Below are 25,743 nucleotides of genomic sequence, written 5' to 3' on the forward strand. Positions count from 1 at the left end.
AGAACACTCACATTGCAAACATACTTTTAAACCTTCATAGGCTATCTCTCTTATAACGGAGGCTTAAAACCAACACTAAAATTTTGGCATATAATGTATGTTTTACCTATTTTCATGCCCAATTTTAACTAAATTCTTCATGGGACCAGAAACACCCAATTGTTAGGGTAATTCCCACCAGGTAAATACACAACGTCAACCATACTGCCCTCTGATTGGCCCAATCAGGGTATTTAAATGCTTTTGTAAGACGCTATACACTTTGATAGAGATTTTAACTTTTACCTAATTTACGGCTCCTTCACGCTTTCGAACTTCTAATGCTCTTTGCATACTTGTAAATATAAAATGATCTTGCACATTTATTAATACTGACTATATGTTTAGATACAAATCACAGTTTTAAAAGGTACTTGAAAATACAAAAATTTACAAAAATAAACCATGAAAAACACTTTAAATTCATCCTAATTGTACAAGCACATTTGAGTTTATGGCGCAAATACTGCAAACAAAATGCTAAATCTTTTTCTATTCGATAAAAGTGAGAAACAAAACATTTGCATAAATATTTTAGAAATTATAATTTATGAAACATAAGTGAATAGTGTAAATTGATAATGCACTATTGACCGCATTGCTATTGGATCATTATTTACAAGTGATACGATTTTCACATCCTCTTCAATTTACAGAAGCTGTTAATTGTAAAAATCCAACGCCAAAAAATCAGCAAAAAATAAAAAATCGTAAGCAAATTAAAGCGGGTTAAAAAATGGGCCAAAACATATCTTATGCCTCTTCAACGAATTCCTCCAGAAATTCCTCTTCAACTGTCAATGATACAACCCGCCTCTGTGTAGTGAGCAACCAAATTCCTCCAGGTTTTGTGTTTTGAAAGTAGATGCCTGTTCCCTGTAATAGACATACAGTTGAAATCATCCATAGCTGTGGATGATTCACACCCGTTGCAGGTATAAGCTTTGTACAAAAAGAGTATTAGTGAGTGTGCAATGTACATGTTGTTAACATACTTGGTGTAATTAGAAACCAAAATTTCAAATGATCTTACTAAAACAATATGTTCTTAAGATGTAAGAAGTCAGCTAATAAGATTGAGACAGTCAACAGTTAGTGCTACGTGTATATAGGTTTCACTTTATAACGTTCACGTAAAATTTCTGATTAGACTAACGCTTGACCAAAAATCCTGCTCGGCGTGTGCAGTTGTTGCTGGTCAAATGGACGCTGTAGCGTTGGCTCACATTAGCAATAACTAAAAAACCATCGCACAAGCGCGCTCATTTGTACTTCAAAAACCAATTTTGCGCTTTCAAATCATTATTTTCCGTCACCAACCACAGTCGTTGCTAATTAAAAAATACCCAGAAAAAATCACTACATTTCCGCATATAGCTATTCAAAAAATGACAACTTTCTTTCAGAGCAGCAAACCTTGCAGATAAATTCTCGCAAGAATAACCATTTTCATATGGAAGACGTTCTTATTGGACAAAAAGTCTGCGAGAGGAGGTCTACCACTTGAAGTTGTTGGTTTGCAAAAATAAACTCGCCGCCAAAAAAATCTGAATCTTGTCTCTAAAAGATGCGACCGTTTATGGGAAACAACAGGCTTTGCTACATTTTACATTTTTGCGCAATTTCTACTTTCTAATGACAATCTAAGCCTGGAGTCGTATGTTCTTTAAGCGCGAGTTTATGTACAAAATTCACCTTTTCAAAAGAACTGCGGCGCACAATCGCTGCGCATCAACGAAACTAAACATTAAAAACATGATCAGGCGTGCAAGTGTACAAATTTTGAACTTTGAAATTCGTAAACCAGCCAGTTCGCCCAACGTGGAATCATCCCAAAACATACTTACCAACAATCCTCAAGCTGTCTCTAGCTCGTGTAATCGCGACGTTGATTTGGTGGTCGTCTGACACGAAGCCGAGGTTCTTGTACAACCAGGAATTATGTGGAAGCTCTTCCCGCGGCAGCGCGCTGTTAGAGCGTACCGTTGATAAGATCACGTGTTTCGCCTCGCTCCCTATTGCAAGAGTAATTACGTAATTTTCACGTCATAGAAAAGTCATTAGTAAAAAGATAAACTAAATGACACCAACCTTGACTGGAAATAACGGTCCCTATACGAAGGTTCTTGTAAGCGACTTGAAGACGTTCTCGAAGTTTCTCGCACTGGGCAATGTACGGAGTTAAAATCATGACGTCATCCGCTGAGTCTGCAGCCAACTCCTGTACCTCCTTCACCTAAAGTGTAAATGTTCTGTTTAAAAAAATGGATAAGCGGATGCGCTGGTGGTTAAATGTTAAAACAACGGCAAGTATCATAGACATCACGGAAATTGGTTACAATTCTCGTAATACACTTGGTTCCGTTTGAGAGCAACAAAAGCATATCAAGACTTGCTTAAAACCCACTCACGAGTTACACCAATTTCAACAATTTAAATTTCCAACGTATGGCGGAAGTGAATATCAAATAGAAGTTTTAGACCATAACCATATTAAAATTTTTAGTATACAAAAAAAATTCGAAATTTACTCAAATTGCAACTGATATCCGGGGATTTTTAAACTAGTCAACATCAAAAGCAACTTTATACGAACCACGGCGTCGATTTCTTTGATGTTAAATTTTGATTTGACGTCATTTTCCGCTTCCTCACCTTCAACGTGTATAAATGCAATTGGCGGACGTTCAATTTGCCGCCAAAAGGCAGAATCGTCGGTTTTCAACTCGTTACCGTAGAACTCCTTTGACGGAAAGGAACAGATTTCCTCAACCTGCCAAGAAATTTAATGTATTTCATAAAAACTGCTGGCACCATGTCATTTGTAAAAAAATCTACGATACCTTTTACACTTTCAAAATAAAATGTGTCATTGTATTCACCAAAAGTGACACAGAAAGCGGGATTAATTGATCATCTCCAGCTTTGTGAAATAACCTCCTAATATCATGTACCCACCATTCTATATTGTCTTGTTAATTTTCCCGCGTATTTGTTGAGTCGTTCAAACAGTGAGATTTTTAGACCGGTTCTGGCCGCTTGTTCGCATGTGATGATCGGCTCCAGTTGCTTGTGGTCGCCAATCAAAGCGATTTGTAAAGACTGCAAAGACATGATTCGAATGTGAATATCAAGACATGATTGCTGTGCAATGTGTGAACAGCATCGTAGTGCATGGTTCGAAATAGAGACAACTGAACGCAGAAAATAAGCACTAAAACCTTGTTACAATGTAAAACTACCGCTATAATATATATAGCGCTATACCGCTATAATATATATATATATGCTATAATATATATAGCATCAATAAAACTTTGCAGACAAGATACAGTGTACTGTGGAGTTGTAATTTCCAGTAGTGGTAGGTCTATTCTAGTGCACTGTAAAGGATTGTAAACCTTATTACAAATAAATAAAAGAAATAAAACATCCCGTAACCTCTGACTGGGCGGCTGCTGTAGTCAGTGGCACCAGACATTCCGGCTCGCTGCACATTCCGCACTCGTCAACAATGCAGTGCGTGTATTGAACATTGTTGACAGGACTGCCTGGTTTTAAGATAAACAGATTAAAAAAAAACAGATTTGTTGATATAACTAGGTTTTATGAGATCACATAACACCAAAAATATTTTTCACCATTAAAATACAACATATTTATCACTTATCGGTATTACTTATTAACTGATTAACATTAATTACAACAAGATGTATTACAAGATATTAATGACCTCCTGCAGTGATGCATGTACATAATACTACATTTCTTTCTTTCAATTCCGTCATTTTTGCTTTCTTGAGTATTTTTGTGTATTCCTGGTAATCTTCAAATTTCACTTTTTCCGGTTTTTCTTTAAACCTAAATTAAGTTTTTCAAATATTACCACGTCAATATTTCATCTGCATCTGCTAACTTTCTTAAAACAGCATGAATATTAGTTTCCAATGAACAACGGAAAGCTCATATAAATGCAACAGAAATAAAGAACTAACAGTTTGTCAAACTCTGTGAGTTCTGAAGCAAATGGTTTCCCATCCTCTCTTATGATGTGATGTAAAGCGAAGGAACGTAATTTTGGATCTGGAGGATCTTCTGACTGAGAATGCAGCCTCGGCTTAATTGGTATCGGAAAATCTTTTTCTTCAAGGAGGCTGCCATACACTCGTACTATTCGCAGGTCGGTGAAGTCCTTCAGATAACCTGCAAAATGTGAAAATCATTTTAGTTTAGAAAAGTATTTGCACGCATCATAGAATTATACTGGCTCAGTACCCACCTGCCACAACGTCCACGGATTTGTTGGATGGGCCGCAATACAGAACTTTTGCTCGTTTTGTTGTTTCATCTTTGAGCAAATTCCAGCGTGCTTTGACGTAGTAGTATGCCAAATATGCACCCATGAGAGACTTGCCAGTGCCTAAATGTCACTTTTATGGTCACTTTTACACAAACCAGATCTCTAACATATCATCTCATGCCATCTTTAATTATTTTTATAGATGTGCAATGAATATTTTCATAATTAGAATATTGGACGGTGATTTTGTACAATCAACTACAAAAACTAAAACAACTAACCAACAACAACAAATTTTAAGCGTCTCAAAAGTTAACAAGAAAAAAATCAAAAATCCTTGCTAATATAATAAAATACCTGGGGGTCCTTGTATTAAAGTAACTTCTTGTGATAAAGCCTTTCTAATTTGCTCCACTTGTTCAGCGTTTAAGCTGATTTTACGATCACCAACTGGCTGTCTAGAGACAGATTGTATGAGATGATTGGTGCTGGAGCTACTTGTTATCACTGGTTCCATTCTTGAGTCAATATTTCCCAGACAAATGTCTTTGATCAGTGGTTTTGTCTTCGGAAGTGATCTCAAGGCTTTTTTCATTCGTCTAAAAATCGATAAAAGTAACTTTTCTGCAACTTTGCATGATTACCAGGAAAGTACACTATAAGAGATAAACAGCTGAGACAACAAAAGCTTTAAAATACATAACAACCTGTGTGATATGGAAAGTGGTATAATCTCCAGCAACGCAACTATTTCACAGTTGTGAGGTTTCATTTCCATTTCATCGATTTTTGAAATCATGAAAGTTATCTCTGCATCGGATTTGGTTTCTTCATCCTTGTTAACTACTGTAATAATTCCATGCGCAACCCATGAGGAGTTCTTACCTGCATCAATGAAGAATAATCTGGATTGCAAGCAAGCGACTTAACAGACTTTAAATTTTTGGGTTTTGATAAATAGTAAAAGAGAAATGAAAAAATTCTAACTGCTAAAACCTGATTCTTTCTTCGGTGCTCTCACGCACACAAAATCACCTTTTCTTAAGACAAGAAACCTTTCCTCACAATAAGTTGTTGAAACTGTGAAGACACCAAACAATTGCCCTGATGGAAACAAATATTAACCGAATAAGCTGACAATTGACTTAATAAGAACCCTACAAGTACTTTTATAAAAAATTACTCGCAATACATTTTAAATACTGACCTTCTTCAGAAGAAACAGTCAATTTGGTTTTCAAATAAACTGAATTTCCATCAGACACAGATGCATATACGCCATCTAAATGAACCAGATCGAACCAATTTTCATAATACGTTCTGAGTTGCTCATCGACAAACAATCCACTACCTGAAAAAAAGCAAACAGTGTTTTCATTGACCTACATTTCAATAAGCACCATATCAAGTTCTGTATCTAACGAAGCTATCCAGTTAGAAACAAGCTGTATCTAACCTTTATCGTAGGGAAAATCAAAAACACCAGGGCGAGATTGATGATGAAGACAGAGATTAAAGTTATCCTGCACGTGAAGAAGTTGAGGTGTCAGCTTCCAAGTTCCATTTTTGATGGTCTTGAACAACTGAAAATGAAGAGTGGAACTCCGGCTTATATTCAGTTGTATTTTCTTTCGATGGTTGAATGGTGTTGTTGACGGTTCACTGACATCATTTCGTTGTGATAACTTTTGAATGCTTTTAATCACACTGTTATACAAGAAGATAGGTTATTAGAATATTCAATGAAATGTATAATATAGAAATTAAGAAAACGTGTTAATTACTGGTTCATTAATGATTTACCATGACAAAGCCTTCTCTATGTCCTTTCTGTTTTGTTGCATCAGTTTATTTTCATTCAAAACCGTCAAGAAATTCATCCAAGCTCTTGTGTCGATAGTTCTTGCTTCAACAAAATCAGGTGGTGGCATCAGTTCAGTTTCATCCAAGTCATAATACCTATGCATGTAACAACCTGTTACTTGTGTTATTTCTTAAAATTTTTTTCTTTTTCCTTAAACCTAAATCATTTTACTTCACCCATCTACAACGCAATTGATAAATGTCAACAGCAGTAACAAATTTAACCTGATCAGCCAGGAAAAGTTTGTTCCAAACTCAGTATTTTCCGTGTTTGTTGGAAGTAACATAGAATTGGAAATCTTATTTGATTCACGCAGAATAGGAAATGACACTTCAAAGCTGTCATTGTCAACCTAAAAGATTAGTATTTTTAAAATTGACAAAAAAAATTCAGACACTGTACAAAAACGTTAACAACACAGAGATGTTGCTTAGATTCAAATGAGGTTTTAATCTTGCTTTGTAATAACTAACCATGCTTTTCTTCCAGCCACTAGTCGAAAAAAGAATAACGACCTAATGATGTCATTGCAAAACCGCAGCCGCATTAAATCAACGTCAGTAAACCACAATAAACAAATCAATTCAACATCGCTGCATTTACCTGAGTGACAAACCATTCAACATAATGTGGCTGAAACTCTTGACACAATTTAAAAAGGTCAACTTCCTTGCCATGTTCCTTTTGGTTCTTTTCTCTTTCATCAATGTGGCGAGCTCTGTGAAACAAGTTCATTTTACTTTGCTTTAAATTTACCTGAAACTTGGATTATATTTTTTATATACTGTATAATATCCGCACCTATCATAAACAGTTGAATAAACAAGTCTGCAAAACTTACAAGTTTTTCCCATCTTCTTTTTGTTCAGCTGTATTTTCTCTTGACTCCCCATTCAGAATTCTAACCAAAATTTTCTGATTCTGAAAATCTCCGTACCTCCTGATAGGCGATGAGCAGCGTGCATAAGCTTCCAAACGCAGATGGCAGTGTGACTTGTATGTAGCAGAATGCAGACAAGTTGCTTTGAACATCATCTTGAACATTCTACAAAAAAAATCTGTGCTGTCAAAAAGATAAGCTAATGCATTTACTCCAAATAATGATAAATGTTACAATGAAAGAAGTACCAATATTTCACACATTTTCATTTACTTTTTCGACCCATGCATCAGTTCAGGTTGCTTGTCATCACAACAAGCCAAAAAGATTGCTGCTTCTAATTTTCCCTCACGCAGTGCCATAGCAATGTCATCCCAAACTTTTGAAGATACCAAAATTCTCTGTTTGGGTGGCGCTTCCTTAATGCATTACAAAAGCAATGCTGCAACTATTGTGCCGAATCCCTATTTTTTTGGTCAAATAATTGGTAACAAAACTAAATTAGTTTAGGTTTGGCATGACTTTACTAAACTAACACGATTTATACCTTTTCATCACTAGGCATCCCAACACACTTGCAAAAGTATTTGTGAAATGAGGTTTGGTAAATTGATAAAGTTGAATGCGGCCATTCTAATAATTTCTCCTTGCTTGGTGCACTTTGTGCTCTGGCATAAAATTCCCACTAAAACAAAAATTAAATAGGTTGGGTTGCAAGGTCATATACAGAGAAAGTAATCCTGCAGGAAAAGAATAAAAAAGAAAGTCCATTGCAAAACAAACATAACTTTTCCAGCAATACCTTGTGAAACTTCATAAATTTCGCAGCTAACAGATTTGAAGTAATCATTGCCTCCTCCACTAAAATACGAGCCATGCAGCTTTTGTACCATTCACTATTTGAATAATCAGATTCCTGGAATTGTTGATAAAATGCAGCTGATTCCAACCGCATTACTCGAAAGCCCCAGAAAATTTTCCACAACTGATCTGGTAAAAACAGAAAGCAGTCAGTCACAATGTTTTTTACTAAGCATTAATATTGAAAAGAAATCTTAGCTAGAGGGTGGGTCAACAGCACTTACATATCTGTTGTGAGAAGTTATTTTCACAACCGCTCTCAAACTTTTCACAATTCTGTTCATCCAAATACTTTTGGGCTTCTTCAAAGCTTAAGTTTAATTTTGGTCGAATTTTTGTTAAAACAAAGTCAAAATTCAGTGAGAGACTGGATCCATCCTGATCTAGAAAAAAGGTAAATGCAAAACATGGGCATACCTTTTGCAAAAAGTCAAGTTCTGCCAATGTTGCTCAACTAGATTTACCTTGGTTTGCAGTGCTTTCTTTTAAACTTAAGTACAAGTCCTTTGGTGGCCTACTAGAGTGAAAAAACAAAGACAAAGCATATGTATCTGTTCCACTGGTTAAGCTACAGCTCTCATTAATGGCTTTTGGAAACATTCTTCCTTCTGAAATTGCTTTTTAAAAGAAAAATGTGGAAAGTAAAGAAGCTACATGTAATATTTTAGATTAGCTATATAATCATCAAAAGAACCGTTGATCAAGCCGACTTAACTCAAAAACCACCATTAGCGCAAAATGTAATAAGTTAACAGATTTGAACAGATTTATGCCAAACTAAGATTAAACCAATTATTTTACGATAAAAATATTTTGTTCTTTTAAATGTATACTTACAGCCAGTGAAAAATGTACATCCACGAGCTTTTGCTTCTTTTTCCACCAAGGAGTCGTCTGGAATAACAGAGGCTACATCTGTAATGTGCACACCAATCTAAAAAGAGCAAAACTGAAAACTTCAACTACCTATTGTCGTAGAAGCATAGTATGTAGATGGTTTCATATGGTAGTGAACAGTAATAAGTTTGAATAATAATGCATGAAAACCAAAAACCAAACAAAACCTTGATAACTGGGACTTATGTGGTGAATAAACATCACCAAGTTGACACCGTGCAAATATTATTTTCAGTTTGAGTAGAGTATCTGAGTTACACCATGCAGTGTTGCAGTTTATGGTTAAATATCACCTTCCAGCAATCTTTGTGTTCCTTGCATTGTTCTATGCTGAGCCCGTCGTCATAGATTTTTGCCTTTTTATCATCAATGGTAAAAACAAAAAGCTTTGTGAGATTACATCTCTCGGGCTTGGATGACACGAAGTCTTTCACTAATCTGTAAGCTTCTTTATTATTTTTTCTCCTAGAAATAGGAGAAAAAAATATCAATGACAGTAAATGTTATAAGGTTTTTATCCCTATCATTTAGATCGCATTCATTAATATACATCACTTTATGTTAGTTTAATACCAACAATTCACCTGTGTTCTCTTGGCGCTTGATATTGAACATTGATCCAAGTTTGTTTTTCATTTGAGTACAAGCCTTCCACATAGCCAAGAGGATTGGGATGATAGTGCGTCCAGCGCATGTAACGAACACCAAACAATTTTCCCACATTCAGTTGATTTCTGCTATAACTTAGCACCTCACTCCGCAGATTGTCTTTTTCTGTTAGCGTCACTACTCCTAAGAATAACATTAAAACTTCATTTACAAAGCTTTCACAACAATTTCATTTCTCATTCTAAACATTAGAGCAGTGGTTCCCAACCTTTTCCTACTTGCGGAACCCACCCAGCTACAATAATTCCTTTCTCGTGGTACCCAACTTCAAAATAGTTACGTCATAGGCTATTTATTAGGAAGTAAAGTCACCTGTGGACCGCCTGAGACCCCTTCGCAGACCCCAGGTTGGGAACTACTGCATTAGAGTCTGATTTTACAAGTTGCATTGGCGCAGTAAACTGCAATATTCTTAATACAAAGCAGTTTTTAAAACATACTGCTTTGCAAGCAAAACTAAGCAAACCTTAAAACACAGTACCATTTAATTCGTCTCTTTTATAAACATGTATTCTTCTGTCGTCAACATGGAGGTTAGGGGTTTTTAAGTTGAACGAAATAAATTCATTTCCAATGGCAACCATTTTCATGTTCTCATTCAATTGACATATAAAGATTTTTTTATATATATCGTTTTTCCTACAAAATAATGTCAAAAATGAAGACCCATAACAATTAAATCAATAACATGTAAACTAATGTGCTTGAAGAATAAGATTTTAACATGTCACAAATTACAAATTATACCAAACTTATTTCACAATCACGGCTCTTCAGTATAGTGTAATGTCAGACTACAGCTAACAGTATTCGAGAACCTATTTTGCCGATACAGTAATAAAATGTCAAAGCATTCCTACCTTGCTAATACTCCAATCACTTGTGCTGTTTGATAGCCATCTTCTTCATCAGAAACCTTAAAAAGTACTTTATATGTTATTATATCACACTATTTATAAATTAATAAATGTAAAATCAACAAAATAAATATTCAGTAAACACAATACAGATAGTAGAAAAGGCAATAGAAACAATGCAAAACAATCGATGCACAATACAATAAATGTATGCTTGCATAAATATCATTAAAATTAAAGCATTCATCAATTCAAAACTTACATGAACAACAACAGTATCACCATCAAATGCTCGACCAAGGCTTTTCATTGTGGTCAATTCGATGACATCTTCATTATCTTCTTTGTTAATAACAATTGCCTTTTTGCTCCTTCTTTGTAATCTGCACCTTTTGTACTTTTCGGCATCTTCTTGGGACAATTTTTCCAACTCACCAACAGAAAAAAGTTCATGGAATTGCTTTCGATATTCCTTGTAAATACTGGAGTAAAATGAACAAGAGTTACAATATATACCGGCACTATCACATTAATAATGAACTTCAGTATTTTGCAACAAAATATTCAATATCAGATCATTAATTGCAGGGTTAAAAATATAGCTTTTCCTTGAGTTAGTTAAGGCATTACTTTGAAACACAAATTAAACACTTTTTACGCAAGACTAATGCAAAATCGTTGCAGACTTAACGTGCTCATGCAAAATCTATTTTTCATAAAAAGACTGTAAATACACATCTTGCATGCATATTTGAGTCAGTTGAAATATTACTAAAATAAAGCTAAATCAAATTACCTTATATCAGTATCTGGTTCATTGGGATCTTTCGAAATTTCCATAACTGTTAAGAACTACTGCAACTCATACAGCTTGTGTTGTAACATTAACTGACATTAATTACTGTATTATTCACTGATTTTACTGACTGTAGTCGGTATTGGTTAAATAATTTCAGCAATGAATCCTACACATTACGCACTGTTGTGACAATATGTGTGACATGAGAAAAATTATACCATATATGGCGAACAATGAGTTGTACAGGGTGGTTGCCAATGACAAGCTAGTGTGGAGGATGCAATAGTCTACGTATTATGAGTAGGCCCACATTGTACTTACCCACCAACCAAAGATTAATGGAACTGTAATCAATTCAAAACTACGTTAATATGATATCTTCGTAAGGATTGCCGTACAACATTTACATTTAATACCATTTGGTTTTATATGTTTCATTGTTTGCTTTAATGCCGCGAGTGCAGTAAAAACTTCCAGAAAACTTAAAAAGGTTGTTCTGTTTATTTTTTAAAACTAGCACGGCACTGTTGTGAGAAAAAGACTTGAATTTCAACTCATGCAAAAATAAGCTTAACTTTGATACGAACAGAATAAAAACTTTATGGCTGACATCACACTACAAGATTAAGATGTGGTTTAGTTTTATCACAAAATTTGAACAGCTTCATTTAAATAAATTGTTACATATGAAAGTTGGTGGTTTATGAAGAAAACAACAGTAAGAACAATAAATATGGCAAATTTATTTTAAGTTCCTCATAAAACGGTCGATGTTTTTATCTAAGTATTCGCGAAATCTTTATTGAAGAAGCACAACATCATTCACTAGGGGTTTAACGAGCTTTAAAAACCTTCTCAAATTACAATACTAAGCTTTAAATTTTGCCTGAAGTATAACATGCTCACACTAAATTACTTTCATAAACTTGCAAACAACAGCACATTGAACTATTGCATAGGAAATATGGCAGCCTTCAAATTATGTGACTAAATCTGCAATGATCTTAGAGAAACAGCTACTCGGCGTTGAAAAACTTTCACTCTTCATCAGACCTTCACGTCCTGAAAATATATATGGTGTGTCAAGATCAGAGAATGAAGTCATTAAAATGCAGGTGGTATTATTTAAATATAAGAAACCAGCTGACAAATAAATCTGACATTAAACAAAGTCCATTATTAATCATTAACAGACCTCAGTATTATTGTAACGGAATCTATGACAATAAGGTGAAACTACTCTCTCTACCCATGGAGAAACTAATACCCATGGAGAAACTACTACCCATGGAGAAACTACTACCCTATCAGTTCATAATAAACAAACCGCTGTGTAAAGAGGAACAGAAAAAAAGATTCCTACCTTTATCGTAATGTCGGAATAAATCAAACTACGTAACAAGAGCCTAATCTCTGCAATTATGACAATTTTTTGAATTTTATTGAAACTAATCTTTGTTTATTATCGGAATTATGGTAAACTTTTAAGTGACTCTATCACATGTGTAGTGGAATTATTCTGGTAAGGATATACCAGCACTCAGCCATACCATGCGCCATCAAACTGAAATAGTGTTGAACATTTGCTTACAATGAAGTAAAGCTTTTCACATGAGAAGTATGCTGTGGCAATCTTACAAGTGCAGCAAAGCAGTCATGACATAGGAAAATGATATGTTAGTAAAAACAACAACAACCAATCAACACAGAAAGGCTCAAATTAAACAGTCAATGTTGACAAATTGCGAATAAATATAAAGCATGTAGTTCGAATGCAGCGTATACAGCTATAGAAAAACCCATCGAAACACTGGTTGAATGGAAGTTTCCGCTCTTATTTTTATTTACCCCGTTGGGAAGTTTGATTATTTACGCCATAGATTTTATTATTCTCCTCACTTTGACTTGTCTGGTGAAATTAAATTACAAAAACGCCGTGAAAGTGCGACGCATTTACCGTAACAACCAAAGCGTAGAGACGACATTCCTTTGTTTTCAATATATTTTGTGCTACCAAACGTACCACACGCGAAAAACTCTTATTGATTTTGAATGTATGCAGCGTTGTCTCACCTACAATTCGCGAATTAGGCAATTAGTTTATTGTTGTCTTTGTTCGGCTCAGGTGCAGTTGAAAGCGTGCACATGATTTTCAAGGTCTTTCTTTTAACCAAAATTTTGTAGCGTAAGTGCCGAGTCATGTCGTTTACTATGTGACAGTGCACCTCTGCGGCGAACCCTAGCGCACGCAAACTATGTGGTTACTTCGTAATTTCACATAGTCGACGCTGACACGTCTCGGGCGCGAGTTTAACAGCAGCAAATTGTGCTTTGTTTCTAATTTTGCGATTGTTAGTTTCGCGCTGAACTTTTAACAGATTGTGAACTGTCGGTATTTCTGGAAAGCCAATCACCAGTAGAATTAAATTATTCCGCGATCACTTAAAGGGTATGTACGGTGTGGGGTCAACCAATTGTTCCCCTTTTGCGTACGGTATGTCCAGAACTTTCATCGACGTTGTGACGTATTCAAATCTAACGAGTTTAAAAACTTTCAATCCATTGTTTTATCCAAAGTAATTGCATGCTGTGCGATTATGCTCTGAAGGCGGTTGAACATAGAGTCATAGACGGACGAAGTCACAGATACCTTTTGCGATTCTGCATTAAAACGAACTACAGGTAGTTTTATTATAGATTTCATTACCGGTCATATCCACATACAGTGATCTCTATACGATGGTTTAGCGCAACAAGTGACCTTTTTAATAGCAGGTCTCTGTAAAACGCAATCACTACAACCCAAACCCTTTGACCTCAGTTCAAATCTAGCTTCCATTCTAAATTTAATTGCATTTGATTTGAACTTTCTGCACGAGAGGTTTCCAAATTCAACTGCTTATGGATTCCAGTACCTTACGTGACGTCGTTTCGCGAAAATGTCAGTTGTAATTACTAGCTTACATTACATCCAACGATTCCATTTGCGCGGCTTATAAACAAAGAATATATACACGAAGGTTTACTGTCAAGGCAATAGCGAATATTTTGGTCAACAAACTAATTCTTAACACGCATAAAGATTTTGAACGGCCATACAACGGATAATGGTGGTTGATGGCCGAGTTGCATCACACACGGACTCAGTTTAACCAACGTACCTTTAAACTTTTAAGCCGGGCATCTATTATGGTCTGCATTTGTTTGCTTGATGTAAGTATGCTACCGGCGGCAATACGCAGACTTCGGTCAAATATCTTCCCAATTTCGCTCAAGTCCTAAAAATGGGACATAAATAACTTGTAAGCGGGAATATGACAGCTCTCCATGCTAAAATGCAAATATTAAGTCTACTCTATAGAATTAACGCACCGTAAAATTCAAATAAACATCAACCACACATTTAACGCTTTTTATAACAACTGGGAGGAGGGCATTGCCAGTTAAGCATTCAACGCCGCATTTTATCTTGCTCAGCGTTTACGCATGATGGAACGGATCGGTGTTGGTGGCGTAATTACTTTACCTTTCCACAAATTTCTTCATCACTTTTTAAGACTTCAATGTTTTCATTATTGGTTGACACAGGATTGGATGAATGTTCATTGGATGTGGACGAGTTTTCATCTTTTACATCACAACAAATTTCATTGTTCTGCTGGTTGCTCTGATTCGCAGCATCAGTGATGTTTAATTTGTTTTCAAGTGTTTCGTCCAATTCTGCTACTGAATCTTCATCATCTTCTTCGCTAAGTTTACAGCTGTCTCTCATGATCTTGACGTCATTTTGCAACCTCTTCATAGCAGATGTGAACTGCGCTCCGATTTCTTTCATTCCTTCAACACTCGCTTGGTAATCGTTGATGAAAGATGGCTGCTCAAAAATTTTTTGAAATTAGCAGAAGTGTCGGCCCGGAAAAATTTTCCTTTAATGTTAAAAAATGTTTCTTTATACATAAAGCAAAGATGTTACTTAAATAAAAAACTTCGAGCTTATACCAACTGTACTGGGGTTTGTTTTCCTTTCTTTTTTCGTTTTTTCCTCTGCAAATCGGACTTAACGGCCAGGACGTACGGCTGCATGCACACCAGTGACAACACGGATAAGCTAAACATCTCCATACAAAGTACGAGCCTGGATTCAATAGAAATGTTAGCAATGAAATAAGGGGTTTAGTGCAGCAATTATAAGTTTCAATTCACAAGCGACCAGATGCCACATGACACTAAAAAGTGAAATTAAATGCTTTTTAAATTAGGGCAGACGTGGCAATTTTATGGACGTAAACCATACCTTTCAATTACACCTGTCTTCACCCTTAACAGGTTTTCTGGTATAGGCTCTGTAAGCATGGAACCATCATTTATAGGGGCTTTAAAATCCTGCTTGCATTCTGCAAGAATGCCATGGCAGCAAGTCCCCAAAAATTCTGCACAAAATAACTGATGTCAAACTCAAATGATTGCTAAGTCTTTGAATTCCATTGGTAATAGAATAGCACAATTTGGTAAAGACCAGTATACTTATGGACTTACAATACCTTTAATATTGTCATAGACATTCTTTATCTTGTCTGAAAGCTCATCCAGTTGTTGCATGTTATCTTCAGACGCACTTGACAGGCCTTGACAATACCTGAGATGCAGTCAACAACAGTCATGCAACGTGCCATAAGAAACAGGTTACGTCAAGGTTACAAACCTGAATAACGAGACCATAGTTTGTGGGTATTTAGCTTCAAAACAGAGATGTAATTTTGTTGGATGAGGGCCATGGTATGGATACTGTGGAGGTGGTGAAAGTTCTTCGCTGCAGAACTTTTCAAGCTCTTCAACATAATCATCATCTACTTTTCCGTTTGAATCTAAAAAAAGAGGATAAATGCTATAAACTTTGACACCCCACTCTTTCAGGATAATGTATCTATATGGGTACAGCAGCGTCATTTGGTGGCAGTTTTTTGCAACTAAATATTGTTTGACAGAAGAGATCAAGAGTATGATCACAGTCTACCATCAAGCTAACATCAACCCAACGTTATTCAATTATTGAAATTGTCATAAGCAAAATACACTCGCAATCCTTCACTGGATTCTAAACCTTTCATTTTATTTCAATCCTTGATTTCTCTAAAACCCGTGGTTTGAGAAACAGTAGATAAGGAAGGCACAAGGCTTGCACTAATTTACAAATTCTTAGATGCACCAAAGAATTACAGACCACACATGATATCTTGTCAATATCAAGTCAATATCTTGAAACTTTGGAGACCAGACATACCAATATCACGAGAGTGGCCATTTTGTTGGGAAGTTTTGCTGCGAGCTCCATAAAGAATTGACTGAACACTGCGAAGTAAAAGCTCACGGAAGCATAGCCACCTTTTGTCTTCAATGAAGCTTTTGTCAATTAATTCATCGCATAATCGCCTACAACAACAAAACCATAATATTGATTATTATAATTGTAAATAACAAATTTTGGTCATGCGTTGATTAAATGGTGAAAAGAAAAATGCAAAAAATGTTAGTAATGTGAAATAATATGAATAAATAATAAATAAGAATAATAAATAATATAATCTAATAATACGTAATCTGAAATAAAACTTACTTCTTAACTGGGTTGATGTCGGAAATGACTGAAAAATCTCGATTGTCTGTTAGAAATTCAAATTCGATCCTGTCGGGATCAACGTTTTCGTGCAAACTGTCCAAGGCTTGATCACTGTAAAATCAGTTAAAATGTCTTGCAAAGTTTTTTAATCATGAAATGAGGTTTACACGTAACTGTCTACATCGATTTGTTCATACATGTCACATTCTGTATATAAATCCATGAGTACGTGTTCGGTTCTTATGTAAGCAGCATGTAGGGAGTTGCCGACTCTTCTCCTGTAACTTACAAGCTCAGATATCTGCGATAAAATAGAATTATCAGAGTTGGACAAGTGATTACGGTCTGAATTCAATCTCAATCAATATTTTCTACCTTAGTTTTTATTTCACGATTGAATTGACTAATTCGTAATGAATAAGAAACGTACTTGAACAATAACAAACACAGCAAAGCCAAGATACGGATATATATATATATTATATATATATATATATATACAGGTATATATATATATATCATATACTTATATTTAGCATAAGCACATATGTTACATTCTGTTTATAGCCATCTTAAGAAAGTGTTGCTTATGGTATTAAACTAACCAACATTTGAAGCTACACTATACCTTATGAAAGGTCCCATTGCGAAAGCATGTAATAAGGCATTCCACAGAATCTTTGTTGTTTGTGACATAGAAGCTACGAGCGACTTGGAAGACTTGGGATGCGAGATGAAAGTGGCCAAGATTTCCGACTTGCTCACATATTAAGTAACTGAGAAAGGAAATTATGACAAACTCAAAGAAATTTTAGACGTAAAGTTACCTTTAATTATTTTTCTGAAATTCACAACAACTACCCCAGTGTGTCATGTTGGATGTGTTTCAGTTCCAGTGAGTCATAGATTGAGGCGCACGGTGTGAAAAGGCCTAGCCTGCAGTAGGTTCTGATTAATAAGAGTTTCATTTCATAGTTATGTGGGCTATTTGTCAGCCCATACTCCAGTAAACCCACACATCTCCACAACCACATCGCGTCATCTGCGAGAAAGTCTTATTGTTGGTTTTTACTGCTGAGATTTCTATGATTTTGAAAAATCGAGTAGGATTTTTAATAATCTTAACCTGTATCTGTGAAGATATCAATCAATAACCAAACCACGGAAACACAGTACGCATCAACAACTATTCCGTCTGTGAGAGGTCTGTCAGCACCTGGGTATGCAAAACAAACCATTACATGCAAAACTACAGCTATTAGTTTATTACTATATTTATAAATGAAACTGAAGCTTCGAATCCTACATAAATAACAAGATATAAACGACCTTTATAGGCCAGCAGTGGTTTTTAAAAATATAGCAGTTTAAAGAACTCAAAACTATACACAAACAATTGGTACAACATAATTTTAATCTAGTTTAATCCGGAATTAAGGTGATCATAATTTCTCCATAGAATCCTAATATAACGAATAAACTGTTGAACTGACTGTAGCAGAGCCCCTTTTCATAACGTTCCATATAACCTTCGGCAAGTTTAATTTTTTCTTCAAGAGATAATAACTCGTGCTTGCCCAAGTACCTTCAAAAAACAAGAACATCGAGCAATCCAGTTTTATGTGAAATTTTTATATTTTGTATACAGATAAGTTCGCAAAGATACATAACAAAAGCTGTTAGTATTAACATGGTAACGTAATAATTGAGTTACAGTTTATGATCATATGCAAGCAACAATAAATCTAACTGAAGGAATAAAGACAGAGAAAGTTTAACCATACCGTGCTACTTGAACTATAAAAATATGTCGTTGTATTTCTTTTTCTTTTCCGCGATTAATTTCAGGGGTCGTAAGTTCACTCAAGTCGCTCTGCACATCACTTTCCATCAATTCATCCAGTTGATCTGACAACTCCTTAATAAACTGTAAAAAATACAAGTACAGTACCTAAAAGTTTATACATATACACTATTGGCTTTAAAAGTATTTGTGAGAAAAACAGTTAATGTGCATTGTGCGATGCTAAATCTTCAACTTGCCCAATAGTCCCTACTCTCAAATATTGCATTACACACACACTGACTACAGAAGTATTAAGTAAGATACACCCTTTTAAGTATGTGTAAGATATGGTTATAAAGTATGATATCTATGTGCATGTAGTAGCCTTACTCCTCCATGCCTTCAACACATTTGCTGCCATTACAGTTATGTGCTATGGAGTACAAGGCCATGCCTGGTAAGCCTGCTACAGTAGAAGGTTGCAATGGGTATCTCAACCATGTTACAACACACACCTCATCAACATCTTCCTGTGACAGCAGTGAGAGATACACCTTGACATCATGAAAGCAACAAGGCTTCGATGAAAAGTCTTGCGCATATTGCAGTAGAATCTTTCTTGGCGTTCCCAGTTGTTCTGTCTCATCTAGTATGAGAACCAAGAAAAGCTTTTGCATACGAAGCATCAAATACAAAAACCACAGTAGAGAATCTATACACTTTATTTAAACAATGGAAATAAAAGATGAACAACAAGTGTCACATTGTTAGTAGCAAGAACCTTGATTCTGTAGATTCATCTTCAACCTTAAAAGCATTTCTAACTTCAATAAATATGGTCCACGGCTTCTATTCCATTCATATTGGTTTTCTCTTTCCACTAGCCCATTAATGAAGGTGAATACTTGGTCCAGAGTATAATCAGGCTGGGGAATCAACCTATAATTCATATAAAGAAATTCCGCTTGTTTTGAAAACAAATTCACATCACGAGTCAAGGCACTGTGTTAAATGATAAAATTACTTAATGTATGTATTTAAGCAACAACAAAAAAATTTATAACTGAATGATCAATAAGAAAAGCTTGTAACTGACTTGTTAAGAATGCTGTTCTCTTCTTGTGCAGGTGGATTTTCATAAAGCTTGAAAAATGAGTTGAGATATCCCAATGCATAATTCCAAACATCTGGTCTGCAGGAGACAGTAAACAGTAAGAGCTGATATGTAAGTTTTTAGTTTGAAACCATAAAAGTTTGATGAAACAAAACCTCTCGTTTAGAAGGCGTTTATATTCTGCATTCACTCTGTCCCAACGATTGGCCTTTTCCTCGGCAGCCAAAACAGCAAACGCAAGGCCTTTAAGTTCCGATGTAAGCTTTTCTGCACACATTAGTTTCGAAATAAGCTGTTTATTTTTAAAGAATGTACTTAACTACAGCTTATTACACAAGCTAACTATCAAGCACTTACTTCCAAGATCTCCCTTTAACACAGCGAGAACTTTTTCATGTTTTTCAAGTAGATTGAGGATAAGAAGATAAAGACGAACCTCTGAGGTATTAAACAAAAAAGCACTTATTCTAAAGCACTTGTGCAAGCAATCTGTGCATAGGCATGTAATGCAACAAGCATTTAAAAGATAAGCAGGAGCTAGTAACATCTACGAGTCTGTCTATCTAGCGAATGAATTTCAATCACTAAAACATACAATTATATGATTTTGGGAATTATTTTAGGACGTTTTTTTAATGTTGGTATACTTTTCAACATCTACGACAGTTCAAACCTGCTTCTGCTTCGAGCTTTCCTTTCTCAATGTGTTTTTCGATCATCTTCTCTGCTAGTGGCAAATACATTGTTTCTGAAAGTTTTTGGTTCGAAGTGCTTTTGGCCTGTTATCAGGTTGAACATTGTTAGTGCAAACCTTAATCAAAATGCAGTGCACTAAACTACCAGCATATACAGTACTAGAATTAGAAAAAAATGTATTCAATGCCCTCTTCACCTGCAAAACAATTGCCATAATAGCCCAAAACAGGTACGGATTTTTGGGATGGTGTTTATAGAGTGTCATGGCAACCTGAAATACAAATGTGAATTAACACCCGGGCATTCAAGTACACACCTAACAAAGATAAACAAACAAGTTATCAGTCTCCTTGTTTCAGGAGGAGTTAATCTGGATACTTTTCAATGTACAGCTAAAAGCAGGGAAAGAAGCAAAGTTTTAAAAACATTCGGCCCCAACCCGTTGCATCTCTTGAAATTTCTCATGTCTGACGTAAGACATGAAAAGATGGGTTAGGTAATCTTCATTTGTTGGGAAACGTTTAACTGCAGCCTCATAGATTTTGCTGATTAATTCCGCTGAAACAAAAGCAAACAATTAAAATCATGTCTGCAACACTGTGAGGTTTCCACCAAGACATTAAAAAGGAATAAAAGTGCCTTTCCCATGAATTAAAAGTGGACATTTGCCTTAAACTTCCATTTAATTATTTGCATTATTCTCAGAACAATGAGGTGAGAACAAAAAATTGGAAGACAAATTTGCAACAACTGGACAATAAGGAATGAAACACAATTAGTAACAATATAACAGCAACAAACTTTTTTGGATTTCTTTGTAATAGAGACTAAGTCCTTGCAGACTATTTTCATCAGTAGGTTCCTGCGCCACAATGTCATTTGAAATAGCAAAAGCTTCTTGTTGTTTTCCCATTCTATGGAGAGCAATTGTTTTCAGAACCTTGAAGTGATAAACAGAAACATGTGTCAATTCTGAATAGAAATGCCCATGTACACAGCTACAAACCAGGTAAATCGCCGCATTTTATTCATCGGCAATGAAAACTGCAAGGATACTGTTATAATTATTATGACTTAGAGCAGGGCTTCTCAAACTTTTTTGTTCTGCGACCCCATTTTGAAAAAGGTATTTCTATGCGACCCCATTATGGGGACATTCACGTTAATGACATTAAAACGGGGTTAGTTCTTTTGTCTATTAAGACTAGGGTTAATTAGGATATCAATAATTGTTACTATCTGGATAACGGATATATCCGGATATTTCCATTTAGTTAACCGGTTAACCAGCTAATTACCGCTAAACAAAACAGACCCAATTTGTTTCGGTTATTTTTGGCTTTATAATTCAATTGCCGAAGTAACAAAACAATATCGAAAGGAACATGAAAACAACAACAATGAAACATGAAATAAAGCAACGAATGAAAACAAGAAATAACAAACAAATAATCCGACCCTAATTAAGACTATAACATTGACATTGTTACCACATGAATCTACGAAGCCTAACCACTGATCCATACTAAATTAATGTTGTAACTGCTTTAAACTTTAGCCTAGGTTCCTTCAGAAACTAGTTACTAGGCTACTCTGAAATCGTAATGCGAGCGGTAAGGTTACTTTTGGTCAGCACGTTACAGCAATCATAGCGTAACAATGCATCAATTGTTACGATTGGTTATATTTTATCTTTCGACATTTCACACCAACGGTTGCGGTCAATCCTTAAAAAACACATTTCTTGGAAACGGATAGCCTATTAACATGACAATAAAAATATTTAATAGACCCCAAAATTTCATTACGCGACCCCATTTGGGGTCGCGACCCATAGTTTGAGAAGCCCTGACTTAGAGTATCATGAAGTAAAGAGGTGAAATGTAAAAATTCATAATCATACCTTTGCAGCAAGCAAATTTTTTTGCTTTCTTAGAACCTTCTCTGCTTCATGGAATGCTTTTTTATTGTTTCCATTGTCAAGTTGCTCTGGATAAAGATACAATAATTATTCCAGAGGAAGAAAACCAATTCCATAAAGCCTATTTTATAGGCTCAAAAAATAACTTTACCATAAATCGGTCGCAATCTTCTTTCATTGACAGAATTTAAGGCAGTTGCCATGGCTGCTCTGCACCAGATGTCAAATCACCACCAAAATCAACCACAAAATTATACTTAAAATGTCACCACACTGAGGCTAGTAACAACAACATGAAATCTATGAAGTATTGCTCATGGTACAACCAAATACAACTTGAACACCAAACAGGATGTACACAAAAACATTGGTTGGAAGAAAACAAAAATGTACCACTCAATGTTAAAATTCTGTCCTCAAAAAAGTAAAAAATTAAGGCAAAGTCGCTCGATACAATTTTGCACCTATGCAACTTGGTCCAATTCTGTTAATTTCCACTTGCTTCATAGCCGGATTGCAGAATATGACCATTTTTAGCAAACATTGCGTGCGCCATACAACCAAAAATGACAAGAGTGGGTATACATAGTATACATAGTAAGGTATACAAGTGCATATTTAGGTGTGCAATGGCACAGTTATAAACACAGTTTGACTAATTGTATACATATATATGTATAATTGCAATGTATTTATACTTCACAATCAGATGTAGCAAACTAGGCTACAGATCCCAAGGTGCATTTCGTGCAATGTGTACACGCAAGGTTAGATAATTGACATACATTGCAAATATGCCATAGATGTTATGTCAAATGCAATTTCTAAAAAATGAGAAAGTGTGCTTTATTTCCTTTAAGGAAAAAATGAAAAGACAAAGTGAATTTGCAGTTGTGGTGGTTACAATAAGACTTGTATTTTCTCTGTGCTATGCTGAGGTCAAACAAAGTTTACACTGCTTGACCGTAATTCATGCTGAAGTCATCTTGGTATGGACCTAAAAGATCTTGCGCCAACTTAATATGCCAACAACCTACTTTTATAATGAGAACAAGTAACATTTCAGATATTTCAAAGAATTCCTATAACTTGATTTAATTTGTCCAAAATGACTTAAGTTGACTCGAGTCAGGTTATGTTATGATTGCATGACAGATCACAGATGCGACAAAAATAAAGCTTTACAAGTTTAAAATGCATATTTTTCTAAACCATTATCTTTCGCCGAAAAAAGGTTTATGAACCAGACTAATTTTGAGACAACCGTGACAACCCGGTCTGCAGCATATGTTCGTTTTCAATAAGATCTTATGTGTGCCAAACAACAAAAAATGACAAGTACGGCTGGACAAAAATACCCAAACACATTTGTGTGCAAATACACACTAAAGTGGAAAGTGTGGAACATGTATGCACGAGACTTACCAACTAGCACACGGAATTTTTACAAGTTCACGCTGATATATCATAAACAAATCAAGCAAAGTTGGTTGTGTAACTACTTAAGTGCCAATGAAGCTTCAGTGCATTCCATCACGCCAAAAATCGCGTCTAGACACACACGATTTCTCGTCGAAAGCCGCCATGTACTTTTCAGTCAGAATTAAAAAGACTGAGAGGTCGACTGATTCAATTTCTATAAGACAGTACGAACTAAAAATTAAGTGTGCAGAAGTTTTGTCATTAAATGCAAAACCAGGCATCTAAAGTACGTCATTGTTGCACATGAAAAGCAATATTGAGTGCGCTCAAGCTATAAAATCTGCAATTTGCCTGGCAACGACTGTATGACATAACATAACCAATTCAACACGTAATATGGCAAGAAAACTGTCCCAAATAAAAACAATTGACTTGACTCGAGTCAAAAGAAAATGACTTGGTTACAACCCTGCTAAAACCATGTAGCCAACACCCTGACAGACTGACAATAGCAAACAGGCATAGGCTATCCTGTAAGATAACTCTGAAGCCCACGCTTGCAAATCAATTAACCAACGCACAACGTTAACATAGCACTTTGCTTCTTGTTGTCATGAACATCCTATATTACATCTCAACATAGATTGTAGGAGGTCGATACGGTCCATTAAGACAAAATTGCCGATCGGGGGATAATTTGTGCTCTTCGCACGTACAAAAATGTTCCTATCTGTGGCTTATTCACATTCGTCAAATTTATTAATTCAATCGCAAAGAATTAGTGCTAAACGATTGCGACGGTCGTATTTTGAACTCCATGCTTTGTTTGTTTTCGCCATTCGCAATGCCGAAACGCTCCATTCAAAATGACACTCCAAAGAGCGTAATAGCCTAGTGACCGTGCTAACCTCTATTGCTATAGGCTAGAACTACTGCAGTTAACGTCCTGCACGTTTTAAGCTCTAGGGCAGTGAATTTCAACCTTTTTTGGCTTTCGGCACCCTGCAAACAACGAAAAGACTTTGCGGCACCCACAGTCGAACCTAAGAGCTTCCACATGCAATCAAATCAAATTTAGGTGTAAAGTTTGAAATCAAAATACTACATTGAAAAAAGTTTCGAAAAAAACTCAAAGTAAAGTACAGTAGGCCTACCTGTGCATAACATTTCTGACCTCAAATATAGCACCGGTATTAAGGCATAATAAAAATTTATGACTTCAAAATAACATCACAGCACGCTATCGTATTCCTTGGACTAGTGAATAATGTGCAATAGCTCATGGCAACCTAGCCAAACGCAAATGGAACCCTAGGGTGCCGCGGTACCCCAGTTGAGAACCACTGCCCTAGAGCTTTTCCGCCTTTTCCTTTTCGTTCATTGTATGTGAGCGTATCTTGCCTGTTTTAGCATGCTATAGGGCTATGGCCCAAAAAATTGGGTTTGTGAGGGGTGTGGATGGCCCAATGCATCCTTAAATACGCTTGTGAGACCGAATAACGATTAAGTAAGACCAGAGGTGGCCAGTTGGTACTTTGAAAGTACCATCGGTAACGGTACCGGTACTTGGTAAAAAATGTACCGACTGTTCCGATATTCGGTACTATTTTACAAAACTAGTTCGGTACTTTGTCGGTACTCGGTACCGGTACTTTTTGTGTAAAAGATGCTGCTGCAAATGCAATGTTTGTCACTATTATGCCCCCGGTAGCGGTTACTCCAGGTCAAAACATTTGTTACGTTAATCGCTTGCAATTTTACCGGGACCGACTGAAATTTCTTGAAAAAAGTAATTTGGTACAGAGATTCAATATTTTTTTCAAAAGTACCAGCGGTACAGGTTGTGACGGTTATGTCACGAGTCACGAGTTGTTTTCGAAATGCTGAAATTTTATTTCGGGATTTTGCAATTCTATTGTTGACCGGACTTGAATTCTCCTTCATGACGTTCAGATAAATTACCTCGCTTGAACTGGTGTGCCATAGGCCTATATATACCGATGTAATGTTTGCAATCCTGT

General features: G+C 35.8%; 2 protein-coding genes across 2 annotated transcripts; both read right to left on the reverse strand.

Moving 5' to 3' along the window:
* Positions 1-344: 344 nt before the first annotated feature.
* Positions 345-11,548, reverse strand: LOC143447403 (3'-5' exoribonuclease HELZ2-like). Its single transcript, XM_076947489.1, has 30 exons — positions 11,164-11,548; positions 10,630-10,849; positions 10,371-10,426; positions 9,992-10,149; positions 9,426-9,633; positions 9,135-9,306; positions 8,782-8,878; positions 8,409-8,561; positions 8,169-8,327; positions 7,886-8,073; positions 7,631-7,768; positions 7,357-7,502; positions 7,045-7,248; positions 6,807-6,921; positions 6,428-6,555; positions 6,143-6,298; positions 5,796-6,046; positions 5,547-5,690; positions 5,336-5,443; positions 5,047-5,224; positions 4,697-4,938; positions 4,319-4,459; positions 4,035-4,242; positions 3,773-3,900; positions 3,481-3,590; positions 2,998-3,141; positions 2,636-2,812; positions 2,131-2,275; positions 1,887-2,054; positions 345-915 (listed from the first exon to the last, which is right to left on the reverse strand). The coding sequence occupies exons 1-30, from the start codon at positions 11,205-11,207 to the stop codon at positions 830-832; spliced, it is 4,572 nt and encodes a 1,523-aa protein (XP_076803604.1). The 5' UTR covers positions 11,208-11,548; the 3' UTR covers positions 345-829.
* A 100-nt stretch (positions 11,549-11,648) lies between these two features.
* On the reverse strand, positions 11,649-24,297 carry LOC143447405 (N-alpha-acetyltransferase 25, NatB auxiliary subunit-like). Its single transcript, XM_076947493.1, has 26 exons — positions 22,452-24,297; positions 22,283-22,368; positions 21,181-21,319; positions 20,819-20,937; positions 20,576-20,650; positions 20,357-20,462; positions 20,041-20,121; positions 19,839-19,950; positions 19,666-19,761; positions 19,351-19,508; positions 19,085-19,215; positions 18,568-18,710; positions 18,277-18,368; positions 17,910-17,999; positions 17,645-17,825; positions 17,412-17,559; positions 16,981-17,084; positions 16,781-16,894; positions 16,448-16,596; positions 15,869-16,031; positions 15,708-15,802; positions 15,461-15,596; positions 15,166-15,301; positions 14,693-15,040; positions 14,328-14,444; positions 11,649-12,228 (listed from the first exon to the last, which is right to left on the reverse strand). The coding sequence occupies exons 1-26, from the start codon at positions 22,501-22,503 to the stop codon at positions 12,214-12,216; spliced, it is 3,186 nt and encodes a 1,061-aa protein (XP_076803608.1). The 5' UTR covers positions 22,504-24,297; the 3' UTR covers positions 11,649-12,213.
* Positions 24,298-25,743: the final 1,446 nt, after the last annotated feature.

Source organism: Clavelina lepadiformis, chromosome 2 (genome assembly GCF_947623445.1).
Source record: "Clavelina lepadiformis chromosome 2, kaClaLepa1.1, whole genome shotgun sequence".
In the NCBI taxonomy this organism is placed as follows: Eukaryota; Metazoa; Chordata; class Ascidiacea; order Aplousobranchia; family Clavelinidae; genus Clavelina; species Clavelina lepadiformis.